This window comes from Pyrgilauda ruficollis, unplaced genomic scaffold (genome assembly GCF_017590135.1).
Source record: "Pyrgilauda ruficollis isolate IOZ18807 unplaced genomic scaffold, ASM1759013v1 scaffold14, whole genome shotgun sequence".
NCBI classification, from domain to species: domain Eukaryota; kingdom Metazoa; phylum Chordata; class Aves; order Passeriformes; family Passeridae; genus Pyrgilauda; species Pyrgilauda ruficollis.
In genome coordinates this window covers 3,114,214-3,132,122 of record NW_024512543.1, presented here as the reverse complement: position 1 = coordinate 3,132,122, position 17,909 = coordinate 3,114,214, and the positions used below count along the sequence as shown (strand labels likewise).

General features: G+C 35.9%; 1 protein-coding gene across 4 annotated transcripts in view; it reads right to left on the bottom strand.

Moving 5' to 3' along the window:
* Positions 1 to 17,909, bottom strand: part of GPHN (gephyrin) — a 271,354-nt gene that overhangs the window by 172,078 nt on the left and 81,367 nt on the right. For all 4 annotated transcript variants that reach the window (XM_041459853.1, XM_041459854.1, XM_041459855.1 and 1 more), the window contains exon 2: positions 13,623 to 13,701. In XM_041459853.1, the coding sequence (XP_041315787.1) occupies positions 13,623 to 13,701 (79 nt within the window). The remainder of the gene's footprint in view (positions 1 to 13,622; positions 13,702 to 17,909) is intronic.

Genomic DNA, 17,909 nt, shown 5'->3' with positions numbered 1-17,909 from the left:
AAGGACATAAACCAGCATGGAGTCCAGCTTTTCTGAAGGAAGGGACATAATTTCTGTAAGCAGTCAAATATGTACAAACCTCCTTTTCATAAGGCTGTCAGTGGTCTGACCCTTTGCATTACTCAGTATTCCTGTGTCTTAAGAAGTACACATTGCTTTGTGCCACTGAAATTGTAGAAACTACAGATGCCTCTTTGTGGATATATGTACAGTCACAGTTCTTGTCCAAATACATTAAGTTTCAAAACTTGCTCTAATGAGCCTGCATAATTTCTTATTAATGATTACTGATGTTTCATTTATCTCTTCTTTCTTCTCCAGTGATGATTCCAACATAATCCTTCTATAAACTGAATAGAATTAAAGAGGACAGGGCAACACAAAAGCTTGTTATTAGGGTAGCTAATAATGTGAGAATCTAATTTCTGACAAAAATATTCAGCTAGCGTCCTGTGCAGAAGAACAGAAATAGTACAAAGAAACCATCATTTCACATGCTAAAGTAGCACCAAAAATTCATGGTCTTGAGAAGGCTCTGTATATATAGACCACTGCCTTAAATGAAGAGGAAAACTGTGGGAGAGATGGATCTTTCTTCCTTCTGGAAAAGATGTGAGAATGAAGATCCATCTGATAAATAAAGGAACTCTTCATTAATAAGCTCTCATTTGAGAGCTGTTTCTCCACATAACATGAGGTTTTGGACAGGAACAGTTCTAATTAGTTAAAGGGTATCAAGACCTTGTTAAAAATGGAGGCTTAAATCAGTTCTTTGTTGGGGAATGAAAGTGATTGCAAAGATGACACTGAAACAAATTTTAAGTTATTGCTGCATTAGAGAAATAAGAAGAAAAAAGAATTTTTAAGTACTGCTAACTTTGCACAGATTATTGCTATCCCTTCACAATAAGTCAGTGTATTAAGCTATGCAGAAAAAGCCAAGAAGGCAAGCTAATGAAAAGCTTGGATATTGGTAACAGTGTGTGACTGAAATCAAAGTTATGACAAAACCTTCCTGGAAAGGTTATTGTTAGTAATATGAGAATATTATCTGACTATTAAAAATAGCTTGTGTATATATATGCTGCAGTGATCACACTGCTCATAATGTTTATTTCCTCATGTCCACAATGAAAATAATAGTTGCAAATCAAAGACGATAAAACCAATGACTGAGGAAAAAAGAGTTTCAATCCAATGAAAATTTTATATCAGAGGTCTTGAGCATCTTAAACATTCATAAACTGCAACAAAAAAAAAAAAAAAAAAAAAAATTAGCTAAAGAGATTAAAAGGCTTAAGAGTGCAGATGGCAGGACAAGAGAAACTCCTGAAGGAAGAAAGAAAAAACCACCTTCCTAAATGTAGAACTCGCTCCTATCACTGGGATTTCTGAATAAAACCTTGAGCTGATAATCTTTATTCTAGAAAAACGTAGGGCATTTTTGTTTCACATATATATATTCAAAATATTCTGCTCAACCATGCAGGCTGAAGCAGACACACTTAAAGGTATTTGAGACACTAGCAAAAAGGGAAGATGTTTTCTCAATTTTGACTTTTTAAAAACACATTTCCCAAAATACTTTAACAATATAAAACTGATTTTCTTGCATAAATGTAAAATATTACAATTAAAAATAAAAAATTATTCTGAAATCTCCAACTTTTTACAAGCTCATCTATTACTAATGCCTGTATAATCATTAGCAAATAATGAAGTACACAGAAACACTCCATCTATTTGAACACAAACATTATCTTTAAATCTTACTCAGCTTTTGGTCACAAATTCATTCCTTGAGGACGTATTTTTAAGGTTGCTAGCTTTTAAAAAAACAATACAGAGCATACTGTTAAAAATATTAATCAGTCTGAAGTGTGTTGCTTCATCCCCTCATAGGCAGAATTGCTCTTGAAAAGCTATTTGCCTAAGGCTCATGGCAGGCAGCATTCCTTCTTAAGCCAGGGAGAAGTAGCAAAAAACCTAAAATAATGGGATTTCTTTGCATTTCTCTGGCAAATTTCTGTTTTTAGAAGGGAGTCAATGCTGAAAGATTCTGAAAAAGTGCATTTTAAAGTAAACTGTACTAAAAGAATACAGTCTGAGTACAGTAACATTCTTATAAACTTAAAATACTTTATTGTAACGCTACTTATGTTACTTCTGAAAGTAAAGATTCTGAGACCCATTTTAGATGAATTTTGGGTAAGGGTATTTATTGTAACTTGGTGGAAAGTAAATTTTGCACTTACACACATAAAACCAAAAAGATCCACCTGTGTATAGGGAAGACTAGATAAGCATAATCCCATTTGGGATGGCATTTTCTGGGTTTTGTCTCTTATTCTATGAAAACTAATCTTAAGAGTTTTAATCTTTCAAGATTATTCAAAACTCAAGTACCTTCTGGAATATTTCTTTATGTTTTGCACTTTGCAAAAGAAACCTGAAATACTATAGGATAATACTCCTGAAGCCTCTGATCTTCCCCTGAAATTCATGCATGTTTAGATGAAGACGCAGCTCTAAACTGTATGAAACTGTTAAGACAGGTTGAATTAAAACTCCTTCAAATCTTGTTCCCTAATTTTCACAGCACTGCAAATACAGTAGAGTAGGCACAATTAGAGAGTTTCCTGAACAAAATGCCAACAGTGCGGGTACAGCTCGAGCTCCAGGCACAACATGGACACAAGAGCTGCTCATGGTACCACACACTGCTTCTCAGTCCTGAATCCTGCAGTCATCCCAGAACCACAGTGGTAAAAATCTCTCAGCCACATTGCCCCCTATTCTCTTTCTCTAGATATGAAAACTAAAACAAAATTACATATTAATGTATTTCCTGGATTATTTGCAATCTGTACAGTGAATGGCTTTCCTGGCTCTGTAAGAACAGTGGTTTTTTAGGTTAGCAAAAAAGGGAAATATATTAAAGAGATCTTTATGTGCACCTTTTGGAAAAATGGAACACAGTAGACTAAAAATCACCACCTCGTAAGTAATAATTACATCTTTTTTTAAAAGGGAGAAGAGGTTCCAATCATGCATTCCCACATTTAATACTTCCTCCATGACCTATTCTGGGTTTGAACACTTGCCACTGAACATTTCCACACACTATACTAAGCTATAGACCACATTAACTGTGTGGAATGCTTGTGACAATGAGAAAAATACTGAATGAAGAGGAGTTGAGGAAAAAAAAGAACCTGAATGTGCATTTTTAAAATAGGTGTTACAATCATGTCAGTCAAATGACACTCACTCCAGAGCAACCTCTATTTTCTAAATCAATCAAGTACCTGAAAATGACACCAATAACAAATTTCAGAAGGATGCACTGGATTTCCAACCACAAATATAGACAGACACATTCTTGTATCTGAAACCAAATAACGAATAAAAAATAGAATTTTAATGGAGTAAGAATTTCTCCTTATTAAACTATAAGAAAGGGGATGAAAATGGAGGTAAGAAGAGAGATACTATACTATAGTCAAAGAAAGACCAAAAGCCTTAGAACAGAATTAGTAAGGGTATAAAGGGAAGCATTTACTGCTGTAGTATAACTGTGTTTCTTTGACATAGTCTGTGGAAAATCATTTGAGGTAATTTTTCAACCCTTAAAATGTCAGTTTTGAGCTCAATGCTATCTTCACCCATAAAAAAAATACTTAAGTCCTGGTTATACTCTTCTGATGTTTATATAGTAGCATGGTTAAAAGGAAAAAGAGTAAGTGAAGAATCCATGGCAAAATTCAAGCTGTAGTGAAAGAAAGTGAGAAAAGTATACATTAAAAACCCACAAGATTTACTGTAGGATAGCTATACTTTTCTTTCTTAAGCCACTATCTGTAGAGATTTCTGTTGTACACAGCTAAAAAGTGATTTTATAGGAGTTCCATAACAAAAGTTATGGTGGGACAATTCTAATTAAGAAAGATATCTTGAAATTGAAATGCAGTGAATAATACTGCATAAAAACATGAACAGATCTGTGCATAGCAATTTTCTGTATATCAGTGTCAGAACCATTCCTAAGATGTGCAGCAATGGCTTCCTTTACATCTCTGTTCTATTACAATATTTCAGTAGCAGGTGATGCAATCCCCCTGCTAACCCAATCTATACTGCAAATAGGCACACACATTTCAGAGACCTTCTCTAAATAAGGCATTCCTTTAAGAAGTTATAGCTTAGACAAAAAGTAGCCTCTCGTACAAAGAGAGGCCAGGGATCAGCTCACAATCGCTTTTCAGAGCAGTTCAGAAGATCATTTAGTAATTTTTACTAGTGAGATTAGAAAGAAAGCAATTTTCTATCATGTAGTAAATTACCAAAAGCCATGTTGAGGTGGCTTTGTTCCTCTATTTCTGGGAGTTCCAAATTTGAGTTTAGCCATGTCAGAGAAGCCCGCTCTACTTTGAAGAACAAGTGTTTGCTCACGCAATGGAAAAATTGTTCAAGTTTGTGGGTGCTCCAATCTTTATGAAAGTACTACTCCTAAAAGAAGTGTATAAAAATTGCCATAACATCTCAGTCTAAATGTGTACACAAGTCAGTATGATGTTTCTGGTGCTAAGAAACAAATGCTTAGGGAATAAACACATGACACACAACATGATTTGTTTCCTGGTACACACTTATCACCTCTTGCTGCCTTCAGTTCAGGAGCTTTCCTGACCTAGATGCTGCATGCAATTAATTGGCTTTAACAGCCACAGTAGGTCTATCAGCCTAATTCCTTTATTTGTATCTATAATTTATACTCCAGGCTTCCACATGATGTTACATCAATTATGAAACATCCAGTTCTGCTACACGTGTACAAGTATGTACTTTTATTAATTTCAAACCTGCTGCTCGATTTTTTTCCTGTCACAATTTGTGATCTGTGAAAAACAGTGAATAATTGCCTCTGACTTTTTTTTTAATGCTATTCATTCTGTATACCTCCACCATATGCTGTTTCTTCGTTAAAGTGAAAAATTCTAATCTATTTAATTTCTTTGTGTGGAAGCTGTTCCAAATCTCTGCTTAATCTTATCATCCATACCATACCCCCACTAGAAGTTAATAAAGTAGTCAAGATTTAAGCTGAGGTTTATAGTCATATAAATGGGTCTTCTGTTTGGTACTTGATTTTTTTAGTAAGTACTTTTATTTTAAATGTTCTCTTCTGAGTATGCAGAAACACACTTAATGCACTACAAAGTAATAAGAGAATCCTTGCAGAGCATTATCTTAAGAAATGCAGTTTAAGCTAAGAGCACCACTGGACCATTTCTTACTTGTAGATACACACACACCAAAAAAAATCATGCTGTAGATACTATGAGAACACAACCCCCTTTAAATACCCAGAAAAGAACAGAATATAAATAAAAACAACTAAAATTTGAAAGAATGAAGTCAGGTGAGGAGTCAGGCTAGCTGTGGTTTGGATGAAGTCTGGAGGTGGCAAATAGGCTAGAAGAAGCTGTTTGAATTTTGAAAGTCATAGATCCTCAGAGATTGGAAAGCTGATGAAAATAGCAAATGCCATGAAAAGACCCTTCCAAAAGAAGCCTGAAGTTAAAAGATTAAGTAAGGCAAGATTAGGTCACCAAGAGAAGACTGTGGTGGATTTGGGTTGGACAAGAAGACAAAATGCAAAACCAGAGAGGTGTACAGCAGAATCCCTCAAGGAAATCCCTATCATTACACATAAAGATTTTAAAAATAATTTGGACTGTGGTTTTAAAAAATGGAATACTGACCAGGAAGCTGAGCTGCTATGCCATTATATTCCAAAGAAAATGATGGGCTGTAAAATTATATTCAATCAAATGAACATTTTACATTCTACTGCCATTTATTCTTATTAATTATTAGTGCAAATGATTACAGAAAGAAGTCTTCTGGTACTTAATTCTGAGACTGTAACACTACTTGGTACATACTCAATTTTCCTACTTCTTTTGTAAAAGTCATTCTGGTCCGGTCCTGAATATACCCAAACACACAGGAAGCTTGTCTATATTCCTTCCAAATGCAAAAGGAAAAAAGTAATTGCAAAAATTATTTACAATTTTTTTAATTACAAAAAGTATTACAATTATAGTATTACTCATATATGACCTAAATTTGATTGGGATGGAGTTGTCTTTCTTCACAGCAGGTGGCTGCACCAGAATTGCTGTGTTCTGGATTTGTGCCTGAACAGTGCTGATAACACACCAATGTTTTCACTGTGGTTGAACAGTGCTTGTAAAACATCAAGACCTTTTCTTTCCCTGCTCTGCCATCCCAGCAAGTAAGGCTGGGGAAAGGAAAGAGCTGGGAGGGAGCACAGCCAGCACTGCTGACCAAAGGGATACTCCATACCATAACATTGTGCTCAGCAATAAATGCTCAAGGAAAGGAGGAGGAAGAGGAGTAACATTAGACATTGCAGTATTTGTCTTCCCAGGCAATTCTTGTGCATGCATGCCCAGAAATTGGCAAAGCATCTGACTGCTGACGGGAAGTATTAAGGCTCTTTCTTGTACTGCTGGAGAATAGAAGTTATTAAGACTACGGGATTTAAAAATTGCATTTGGAAAAAAAAAAAATTGGCATGAATTTGAAGTTAGAAGCAGAGTGGGCAATTTTAAAATGAAGGTTTAAAACAAACAGAAATAACTTTTAATCAACTGTGATACTGGCTAGACTGAAACTTGATCAAGATTTTAGAACCTGTGTCCTATGTATTTCTTTTCAGACATCAGAGAGCAAACATAATGAAACAGAGCAGGAAGGGCACAGCTTTTCTTTTGAACCCTTAAAAATTTTTGTAACATTTTCATTTATTTTCCTAAATGAAAGTTTAAGTACATTTAATAATAACAATAACAAACCTTAAATCTGAAAATGAAGGATCTAGTAAATCTCCATAATCAACGATGAAATCTCTTATTCCAACAAACATGATATATCCCTTCACATCCTATAAGCAGAGAAAATCCCTAAACTTGTTTAGATAGAGGTTCCTGGCTAACAGGCTTGGAGCAGTGCATCCCTGCAACACAGAGAAGTACAGTACTTAATTCTGAAACTAGTACAAGAACTGAAAAGAGATGGAACACCCAAGGTGCAGCCGCCATACAAACAACCAACCCTCTCCCCATAACAATACTTATCAGCCCAGACACAGCTCTGGGGCTGCACAGCCTCTAGTTCTAGAACAACTTATGCAGCTACTTGATTAGCTCATAAACTTCTTAATTGCAGGGTACCACAGGGTGTTCCAAGAGTAAAAAGAAGAAATTTGCTTCTAAGAATTTGGTAACTGTGTGATAAGAGAAGACACGTTTGCTCTAAATGTAACTACTGTTGGTAGATAAAGCTGACACGGAGCTTTAGAGAGGTTACAGGAGACTGCTTTGGGCCAAGATGCAAAATTCGTTGGAGTTGAAATTTACTAAGTGCTTAAACAAGACATTTTCTTGTGTTCTGCTTTGCACAATCTGCTGCTATGGGTTTGCTTCAGACAGATGAAGTTGTTCCTATAGGTTTATGAGTCATTAAGCTTAAGCAGCCAAAGGACACATGCAATATTAGCCATTTTTGCTAGAAACTGCCAAGGAATCTTGTAGGTTGAGAATCCTTTTTCTTGAAGTGCAAGAAACAGAGAAAACATTTAGGGACTTGTTCATATGACTGGAGGTAAAAAAGTTTGGCAAATGAACAACAAGAACATCCTCTGTGATACGTTTGATGGGAGCTGGTTGGACTACGGAAAAGCCAACCGGGGAAACTGGCTGGAGAAGAAACCCTGGCCACTTAAGGTCTTAAGCATGTTTTAATTATCTTGATGGAAGGGCAGATACAATTTTTTAAGGCACACAAAAACTCTGCTTGCAGTTGAAGCAGATAAAGGCTTGTCTCAATCTCCTAGATCAATGAGAAACCATAAGGATAGCATGAAGCCAATTTTATATATATCAACTTTTAACAAGTGCTTATTAGATTAGAGTCATCCTCATGAATTCCTTTATGCAGGTCTCAGATCTTTGGATGTTTTTCAAGTATAACTTTTTCACTAGATTCAATGCTTAAAATAGGCAGCACTTCTGTAATGCTCAGCATTGCTTCTCTGCATAAGAGTCTGGGCTACCACAGACAGCTCTCCAGCCATCCTAATAAAGATAACCTGATAAAATCACCCGATGCTTATAGATGAGCTCAGGAGGCAAGAGAAGCAGAGGAGTATTTTTGTAAGCCTATTAGGGAAAACATGCTAATACAGTCAAATAATGGACCAACAACTGAGCATGAAGTCCCACTACAAGGTTGCTGCACAACAAGATAACTGTGGATAGAATTACCAAATAAATGTTTCCTCTCTATACAGCATTACTGAGACCAGCAGTTACATAAAAGATACAGGCATGACATTCATATTGTAACAGGCATTGAAAAACTAGAAAGGCTGCACAAAGGGGAGAGAGTGTGAACTGGTATCCTCACAACACTGAATTTGTAACCTTCAGAAAGACAGAATATGACACTGGTTTTCAAATGAAAAGGAAACCACAGAAAGTATAAGCTACAATACTTTCCTCAAAAATTGCTAGATGTTCCTCCATGTGAAGATGGAAACTGAAGTTTTACATCCACAGATTTAACAGTGTATTTATCAAGTCTTCAATCACAGAATCAGTAAGGCTTTGTGTGCTCAGTGGACTTGCTGAGGAGGGATCTCCCCTTCATCCAATAAATCAATGAATTAAGGTAAAGAATTATGGGCCCAGCACTGACCCTTAAAAGACACCACCAGTGATAGCCTTCACCTAGTCCCTGTGCCACTGATCATAACCCTCTGGGATCTGCTGTTCAGCTAGTTCCGAATTCACCTCAGTGTCCACTTATCCAGCCCACATTTCCTGACTTTGCCTATGAGGATGGTGTAAGAGACAGTGCCAAAAGCCTTGCTGAACTCAAAGCAGACAATATCCACTGCTGTTCCCTCCAGGTATTTGTTTCATCCTGCTCAGTAAGATTAGAAAAAAAAATAGAGCTCCTCAAGAATTCCTTTATCATCTTCAGTCCTTAAGTGACAAATTCTAAGGATCTCACAACTTCTTCCCAGAAGATTTACCTAGCTCCTCCTTCTAAGGCTGTAAAATACAATAAGGGATAACGATGACTTCTGTGAGATTTCTATCTCCTGTTACGGAAAAATGGAACTCAGAAATAATCCACAAGATTCTTACTAATAGGTCTATTAGCATTTTTCTTGTCTTTCTAATGCAATTACATGGAGGGTAAATAACATTTTCTTCTCACAATGTTTTCTTCTCTGTAGTACACACTCATTAAAACAAGTTCTAATTTCCTATCAAAAGTTACCTGTTCTTACATTTTATATTTATCTACTCTCATAATCAGTCTGAAGGAGACATGCAACACAGTTAGATGTGATGTGATTTTGCCTAGAAAGAAGTGATTAAGAATCTCTTGGATATTGTTCATCTCAAAGAAGCTCTGAAGATGTTTCCAAAACAAATGCATCAGTGATTATCTGCAGCTGCAGCTACTGAATTGCACAGAAAGATTAAAAGCATCCTCTTTTCTGTTTAGACAAGTATTTTATGAACTTTGTGTATAGATATAGATGTATATATGTAAATAGATACAGGCTAGAGCCGAAAGGAACATCTTATCAAGTGATGCTAACAACTAAAACTTCGGAATCTCTATACATAGAACTTCTGCTTTAAGTAGGTGGACCTATATACCTAACATTCTAATGATCTGATGGTTCACTCTTCAGATGTATTTAAGTAACTTCTAGTGCGAAAAGAAAAGCAGTAGTAAAAATCTCAGGAGAAGTTTCAGGTGATAGACAAATTGCATTGTATCTATCCCATTTCTCTCCTGAGCACAGATTAGCTATTGAGGGTGGAAAAGAAGACAGAGGAGTGCACACCATTCAGTCTGCTCACGAGCAAGGGGTCAAATGAACTGATCAGTATCTTTAATGCTCCTTGATCACCAGCCTTTTGCCTTGCTAGAGAGCCTCAAAGATCTCCCCACAAAAGCAGGACTTTGCTAGCGTCTTCAGTTGTTTCACTGCATTTTACTTCAGCTGAATAAAGTCTGAACCATCATGTAAGAACCGGCAGCCTACTTCCTCCAATTGCACCTGCTCTCTGCAGGTGTGCTGTTTAGGACAATGAAAGGATAAACACCTCTAGTCTTCTCATGGAGAATAACCTCCTCTGTAGGATGAAACACTTTAAATATCTTTTGTGAGTAACTGGAATGGTAGGTAGGGCATCATCTAAACCAAATCATGGGATTTGAATATTCATAGCCACAGTAAGTTACCTTTACAGGAACCAAATTAAGTTTCATCTGGTTTTTGGTCATATTAATTACACAGAAGACAAACCAAAATGCATACATTTTCATAAAAGATAAGGAAATACAAAAAAAAAGGTTTGCCCTTCCAGCTCTCTACACTTACACTGGATGAAATATGTACACTATAATCTGCAGAACTCTCCTTGACATCCTTAGCTATAGAGCCCAGGTTCTTCACCAACTGACATTTAGAATTTTTTCAAATATCCAATCCATGTTGTCTACTATAAACTGAACTAATTCTTTCTTGCCAGGCAAACAGAACAAACCCTTCAATAATCTTTTATATACTGTAGAACTCATACTTCCTCTCTTGACACTGTTTCCTCAATTAAATAACCTGCCATACATTGCATTTTCTGTCTTCTCCTCTTTCTTTTCTTCTACACACCTCTGGATCTCTGAGTTTGGTGTCCAAAATAGAACACTGTATATAGCAGACATATCCTTGAGCTCCAGGGAACCCAATCGAAGCTGAAGACATCCCTGCTCACTGTAGGAGGTGACCTTTAAAGGACCCTTCCAACCCACACTATTCTGTGATTATCTGCAATGAATAAAAAACAGCACTTAACTCTCAAACCACCTTTACAGTTGAACAACGATCAACTTTTTGCAGAAATTAAATTTTCTCTAATTAACCACTAAATGAAATTTAATTTTAAAGTTGTTGCATGCTTCCCTTTCCCACAATCTTCAGCTCCTCACTTCAGGTTTATTTGATATGCTTGGTGTTTCAGGTTTTTTTTCCTTTAGCAGAATTTTCGTTTTTATTGATACACAGTAAATTGTGAGTTAATCACATACAAGTATGGGTGATCAAACTACTGATTTCAGCAGCAGAGCTTTTGCTGAGAGAATTGCTGAGAGAATTGAAAGCAGATTAAGTTTACAGTCCTGCTCCAGCTGGGAAATCACTTGGGGAAAAAAGGCTACTCTGACAATTAGGCACACTTGATATAAATCAAACATTAATGGAAAAAACCAACAATGCTGTCTATTTTATAGAGTTTCATTTCCATGTAAAGACACACTTTCAGCTGTCTAAAAAAGAAGGCCTTCTGCAGTAACAAAAGATAAGTTGTCTGTTGCAGAGCCAGAGTGGCAAACTAAGAGGGACAGAGCCATTTGCAGAGAAAGCATGAGAATTTTTTATGTAAGTCTAATGCTTGCATCTGAGATTACAAAGAAAAAGAAGCAGTGCATGCACAATCAGCACAAACGAGCACTAAAGTAGTCCTAAAGTGTAAATATTAAATGGGTAAGAGGATTAATCAAATGCTATTTTACGATTGCAGGTATTATTACAGGCATCAATCATAGCCAAATAGGCATAAGATTTTAAAATTTTTTCTTTATTTCAAAAAAAAGACTAAAACCAAGATTTAATCTTTGCTTGGCACTCCCATGCTTCATCCCAATGCTGTCCTTTGCATAACAAAGAATTCAGATCCCATGGGACCTTAAGAGTCGCCTATAGAAGGCAAGGTTGAGCAATACTGCTTTAGATGATTTCTTCATTTTGGAGATTCACTCCCACTGTTACACATTTTGCAAGAACTCTTCATAGGTGCTCAGTGATAAAACAGCAAGAATATCAATTTGGAAAGACAAACCCAAGTTTATACATTCCTATCATTTGTCAGGAAGAGGAAAATTTTCTTGCACTGTAATCTGTCATATAGTTAAGTATCATAAGCAGCCCTTGAAACCTAACATGTATTGAGAGTCTATTCAGTCTTTCAAAGTCACAAAAATGGCTATGTTGCAGTCACTTGTGCTTCTTACGCTATAAGAAACAGAAAGCCATTTAATTTCTTTGGAACATTACAATACTTTATTACAATATTCTTCATGTGAGTTACAGTCAAGGAAGAAAATGAAAAGATTATATAACTTCTGGTAAAAAATACAGAAAATAATCACTATACAACAAAGGCAATTTAACCTTCTGAGAATAAACTCAAGAGCTGCAAGCCCAAAACTATCTGTAGCATGTAAGCCTACCTGCAGCTCCAAAACCCACATACAATTCTAAAGCAAACAAACAAAAAAGAATCAACAAAGCCAACCAACCAATCAAAAATACAAAAAAAAATACCACTCAACAGAAAAATTTTGCAAATTAAGACCTTTAAAATAGCCCTGACTTTAACACTTAAACAGTAACTATTAAAACTTATCCATTGCATTCACTCTGTACATATCAAGCAACAACTACACTTGCCCCTTGTACCTCTATCATTTTAGATGCATAAATCATCAGTTACACACACTATGTCAAAATTGCTCAAGAATGCATGTACATATGTCATTTACCTGTAGGAACATGTCAAATTCTGCATCTACCTAATTACTATAAACCCCTGTAACTGAAATAAGATGCCAAATACACCTTATTTTTCACTACTTCTCAATCAATATGGAAAAATCTGCTCTTTCAGCATCAAGGACCATCACATTAGAGCTCAATGTGGAATCCACTGTCATTTATGTTAAAAAGATGTGATTTTTTTTTTCTCTTTTACCCTTCCCTCATAACAAGTGGTACATTCACACACTAGCAAGAACATTTTCAGCTAGTACTAAAGTTAATGGATGAGAAAAAAAACCCACAAACCCAAAAAACACAAACAAAAAACTGAATTACGAAGAAGGTCTGATACAATTTTGAGTCTGGCTCAGAGCTCATGAGATTACATTTTATTTTAGAGAAAGATACAATACTGAGATAAAGACCAGCAGTCTTGTGGTGAAGCAAAATTTAGACCATGGGCACATATACTTAAATTGAAACAGGTAGTAGAGAAAGAAACACATCAGCTGTATGAAATCAGATACAAAGAAAACAGATTCTAGATGTTAAGGTAATTGACAATAACATAATTATTCAGTAATATTCTAATTTATATGCAATTCCTCTTTAAAAAAAACAGGGGCAACAATGCACATACAAGTCCCCTGTAGAAATACCAGCATGCACAATCTGTTACCTCTGATGACTCTTAAACCCTTTACTGTATGTGCTCTCTGGATGTTACTTCAGAATTATATTAGAAGCAAGGTGGTTTTAATAATTCTTGCTTGTATTAAACAATTTGCAAACATAAACCACTAAAGCTTTATGTGTACTTCATCATACTACTTCTTTATATAATTACAAAACTACTCACAAGGGCATCAGGAAGAAGCTTTTCTTTGCTTAGCAATAAGAGCCAGATACTCACAAAGAAGGGTCTTGGACCAGATCTTTAAGGTTTATCCCACTACGATCCTCGGCAAGGTTCCTGAAGCAACTGTCACTCACTAAAAAAAATAGAAATAAAATTAAAACAAAACAAAATAAAACAAGCAAAATAAAATAGGAAACAAAGAGGTGGAAATTTAAGAACAGAGCACAGTTCTTTTGATTAACTAAAAATGCTTTTTGGCGTTGGGTGGAATTTGAACATTCATATATAAGGTCTGATTTTCACCGAGGTTCCACCTAATTCAAAGTTAAGTCAACTCAATGGAAAGTGAAAAACACTATCACAGCTTATGCAGAAATAAACTGCACAAATTTCAGGTGATGCCACTACTCACTACTTGTCCACCTGAAGGCACAGGAAATCTCAAACACGTGGATGCACAGGTACACACCTACCCATACATTTAACAGGAGTGTCATTAATCATGCACTGATCAACATACTTAATCAGAAACAGTGAGAGCTGCTATGTATTTAAGTTCATAGTTACTCACGGGTTAGCAAAAATGTTTAACATGAGCAATAACCAAAACAAGTAATTAAGAGCAAAAATTTATTCAAGCAACTTATAAATAATTTATTAAGTGCATGTAAAGCAGCTAGTTACTGTAATAACTGAAATTACAGTAAATGTCACAGAAGTTTTAAAGAGTATGCTTTCATTTTCTTCACTAATTAAAAGAAAAAAAAAAAAAAAAAAACCGAAGAGACCTAAACCTCAAACTCCAAATTTGTTCTCTTGGCTAAGTCTCTCAGCACATGTACTCCAATGCTAAAAGCCATTTCATTTCTCTTAAGTAACACCACAGTCAGTTTGAGAGGTGGGAAAAGAGTAGTGGCTCAAATACTTTTAGAACAACACAGTATCAGTTTAAAGGAATTAGATATTTCTGACTACAGCAAACTTTCTGAAGAACACAAAGGTTGTGATATGGAAAAATCAGTGTAAGGATCAATTTCTCTTAATGGTCAAAGTAATCTGTGAGACAGTTTATGAAGCAATGCATTATCACACACCTTTCAACACAGAATACAACCTCACATTTGGTGAACCGGGATGTGTTTAAATCACTGCAAAACACTGCAGAAGCAAGTGTTCCTACTTTTTTCCCTCTAAATGCAAATTGCTCTCTTTAATTTACATCTAAGTATTCATGTGCATTCACCAGCATCAAGAAAATGCAAATCATTCCAAAAATACATTGTTTTCACAGATTACAACACATGCAGTGATAGACCTACCTAACATACTACAAAAATTCAAAATGTTTCTACTAGTACCTCTCATTGGCAATGCATCTCACAAGTGTGAAACCTGGTAAGTCTGCTGGGAAGGACAAGTATTGGAAGAAAGAAGAGGCTGGTGTAGCTGATGAAATAGGTAGTAGTCCTGGGCCTCAGACAAAGCCTGACAGTTTATGACTGTGAAACAGGTATTTGTCATGTGGTGAAGACACTCATCTCAATAGGGTAATAACCAAAGGCAATCCTGAGCTTCTCTCCCCCAGCATCTCTGCAAACAGTACCTAACAATTGCCTGCTGCACACAACCCCCGAAAGCTCTCAGTCCTTCACAAGGGGTCTGCTGTCCTTGAGGCACTTGTCTCAGAGCTTCATTTGAAACAACAGCTACCTGTGCTAACTAAGCCCAGACTCTCACCTTGTTCTTCCCATGACAACTTCATCATTGCCTGTATAACAAACTGAAAGTTACCTGTACTGAGCTGACAAGCACTTCCCCCATTGCCAGGGAAGCTCTGATTGAGCAGCTTGAGCCTTTGGGAATTTTTCATTTCCATCCCCACCTATTACACTGAACCCAAGACCCTTGAGTGGATCTCTTAACTCTTCAGCTAAAGCAGTAATTCCAAGATCAGCAGATCCACAAACAACTACATGTTGGATTTTATGGGAGAAAAAATTCCCACCTACATTGATATTTGATAGTTTATATTTGCTTCTTGTCAAGTTTGGCAACAAAACAGCAAACAGAACATTTTACCTACAGTCTTGTCATAAATCCTACACTACCAATGTATCAACATATCTCCTATACTAACATAATACATAATGACTAAAAATTATGCTCAACACTGTTTTTTCACTACTGACAAATCAAACATTTTTAAAGCATTAAATATTTAATCTAAACATGCTGCATTTCTCTAATGTCTCCTCCAACCTCCTCATGGAAAGCAACCACAGTGATAATTGAGGAAACCAGTGTCTTTATCTCAAAAGTTTTTTAAAGGGGAAATGAAAAATAACAATATAAAATTATCTTTTCAGTAAAACTGGCCATTATTTATCTGTAACTCATGATGTTTAAAACACAAAATGTGTTTCAAATAAATGTTTAAAATGAATGCCTAGATTTGTCAGAGACAGCCTTTGTTTTATTTGTCTCAACACAAATCAAATATTATAACACTCTTTTTATTAATGAATTTTATAATTGCAAATCTCCCCTCTACTTAGCAGACCTCAGCAATAAATCCATTTGCTAAAACAGCTAACTCAACACCAAAAATCTACAAACTTTGAAAAATGTATAAACCTTGTCTCCCTTGTTTTCTTCTTTGATTGTAGGAAAGAGCAATGTGTAGCTGCAAACTGGTAAGCAAGTCTCTTCTTAGGGTACTGTTCTAGCTGGATTTAGAAAACATAGATGCTACAGATAAATGTAAAAAATTCCAAACCTGGTTTTAGCTATCAAGAATTCTAATACTTTACTTAATACTCATATTTGACTATAACTGTCAATAAAATTAGTAGTATGGATAGCAACAGGACAGTTTCCAGTGAGTGGAAATAATTCATTGGAATAGGCCAGAATAAGCACTTGGTCTGCATACAAGCACAGCCTTGCTCCTTCACATCGTTGCAAACTCTTACCATAAATAAATTAAAAAATGTTCAGCAATAAATGCAAGGTGGAAGCAATCAAGCAGAGCAGGTAGTCTATTTCTCACAGCTTAGAAAACTTTAAATCAATACTGCACATATTTAAAAAATAACATATACCCTAATTGAAATGCAAGCTATTTATTTTAAACAGGAGAGTGAAATTGTATTGGTATGGCAGAAATATCAGTGATCAATGGTGTTTTAAGGGAAGAAAACATAGACAAAAGCTTTTCATCACAGCCACCAATTGTACTACAGACACATCCCTTTGAAGCACAACCAAGGGATACTTTTGCATAGGACATTTATATAAACACAATCCCCATACAGTGCTTTATTCTCTTGCTCCAAAATTAAATTTTTTTTTTAACCCTCTGAAAATTTATAAAAACTAGTATTTTAAGCATTGTTGAGTGGATGGTTTCTGGAGAGATACAGAACTGTTAGCTGATCCTCTCTACATACACATCAAGTGGCTGAGCCTCTGCTCTGCAGTACACCCCCCACAGGTACTTCCTTAGAGACAGGGCAAACGACAAGATAATAGCAACCTAAAGCACATTTGCTCCATGGAGTATTGCACATACAATGACAGTCTGTAAGGTGCCAGAAATGTTCTTAATGCACCAAATATTGGCACAAATATCACAGGCATCAACTGAACAAAACACATAAACTCAAAAGCATCACAGCGAGGCAAAATCCCTAAACATGCATGGAACAGTTTGACTTCCAAGTGAGCTGTTACATGTATCAAAGCAAACAGGATTTAGCAATAGCTCCAATTTTCACCAACATTCATCCTACTTCCAGCTCCTGGTTTCTATTACTGATGTTCTGTTTCTCACCCCTGTCTAGTCTTGTGCCTAGGAAGTAACAGAGGTGGGAAGCTAATAAGGGAATATAGCTCTCACCTGTCAATTACAGAGCATACAAAATTCCCGACTGAAAGGTTAAAATCAGCATTCACACTCTAATGTGCAAACATCCAATTTACAACAGTTGTGAAGCCTTCCCACTTGGCATTTGTGAACTTCTAAATTTGTCCATGTGATTTTTTTTCCTTTGCTTTCTTTAGCAGGGTTTTAAATGAGACCATACTGAAGAGAAATAGATTGTTAGCCTATGGATTTCCAAAATGAGAAGTTCTGTAAGTCTGAAGGCAAACTAGTATTTTCTTCAAGTAGTGGCAGGTCATAATCTGTTGTAAAATGTATCCTGGTTTTAATTTTATTTTTTAAATGTCCTACAATTTAAAAACAATGTAGCTCTTCAAAAAAAGTAATTTAATCTCCTACCCCACAGAAAGAACTCCCAGTAAAGAAGACCCCTCTTTAGATCAAATCACTTCCAAAAC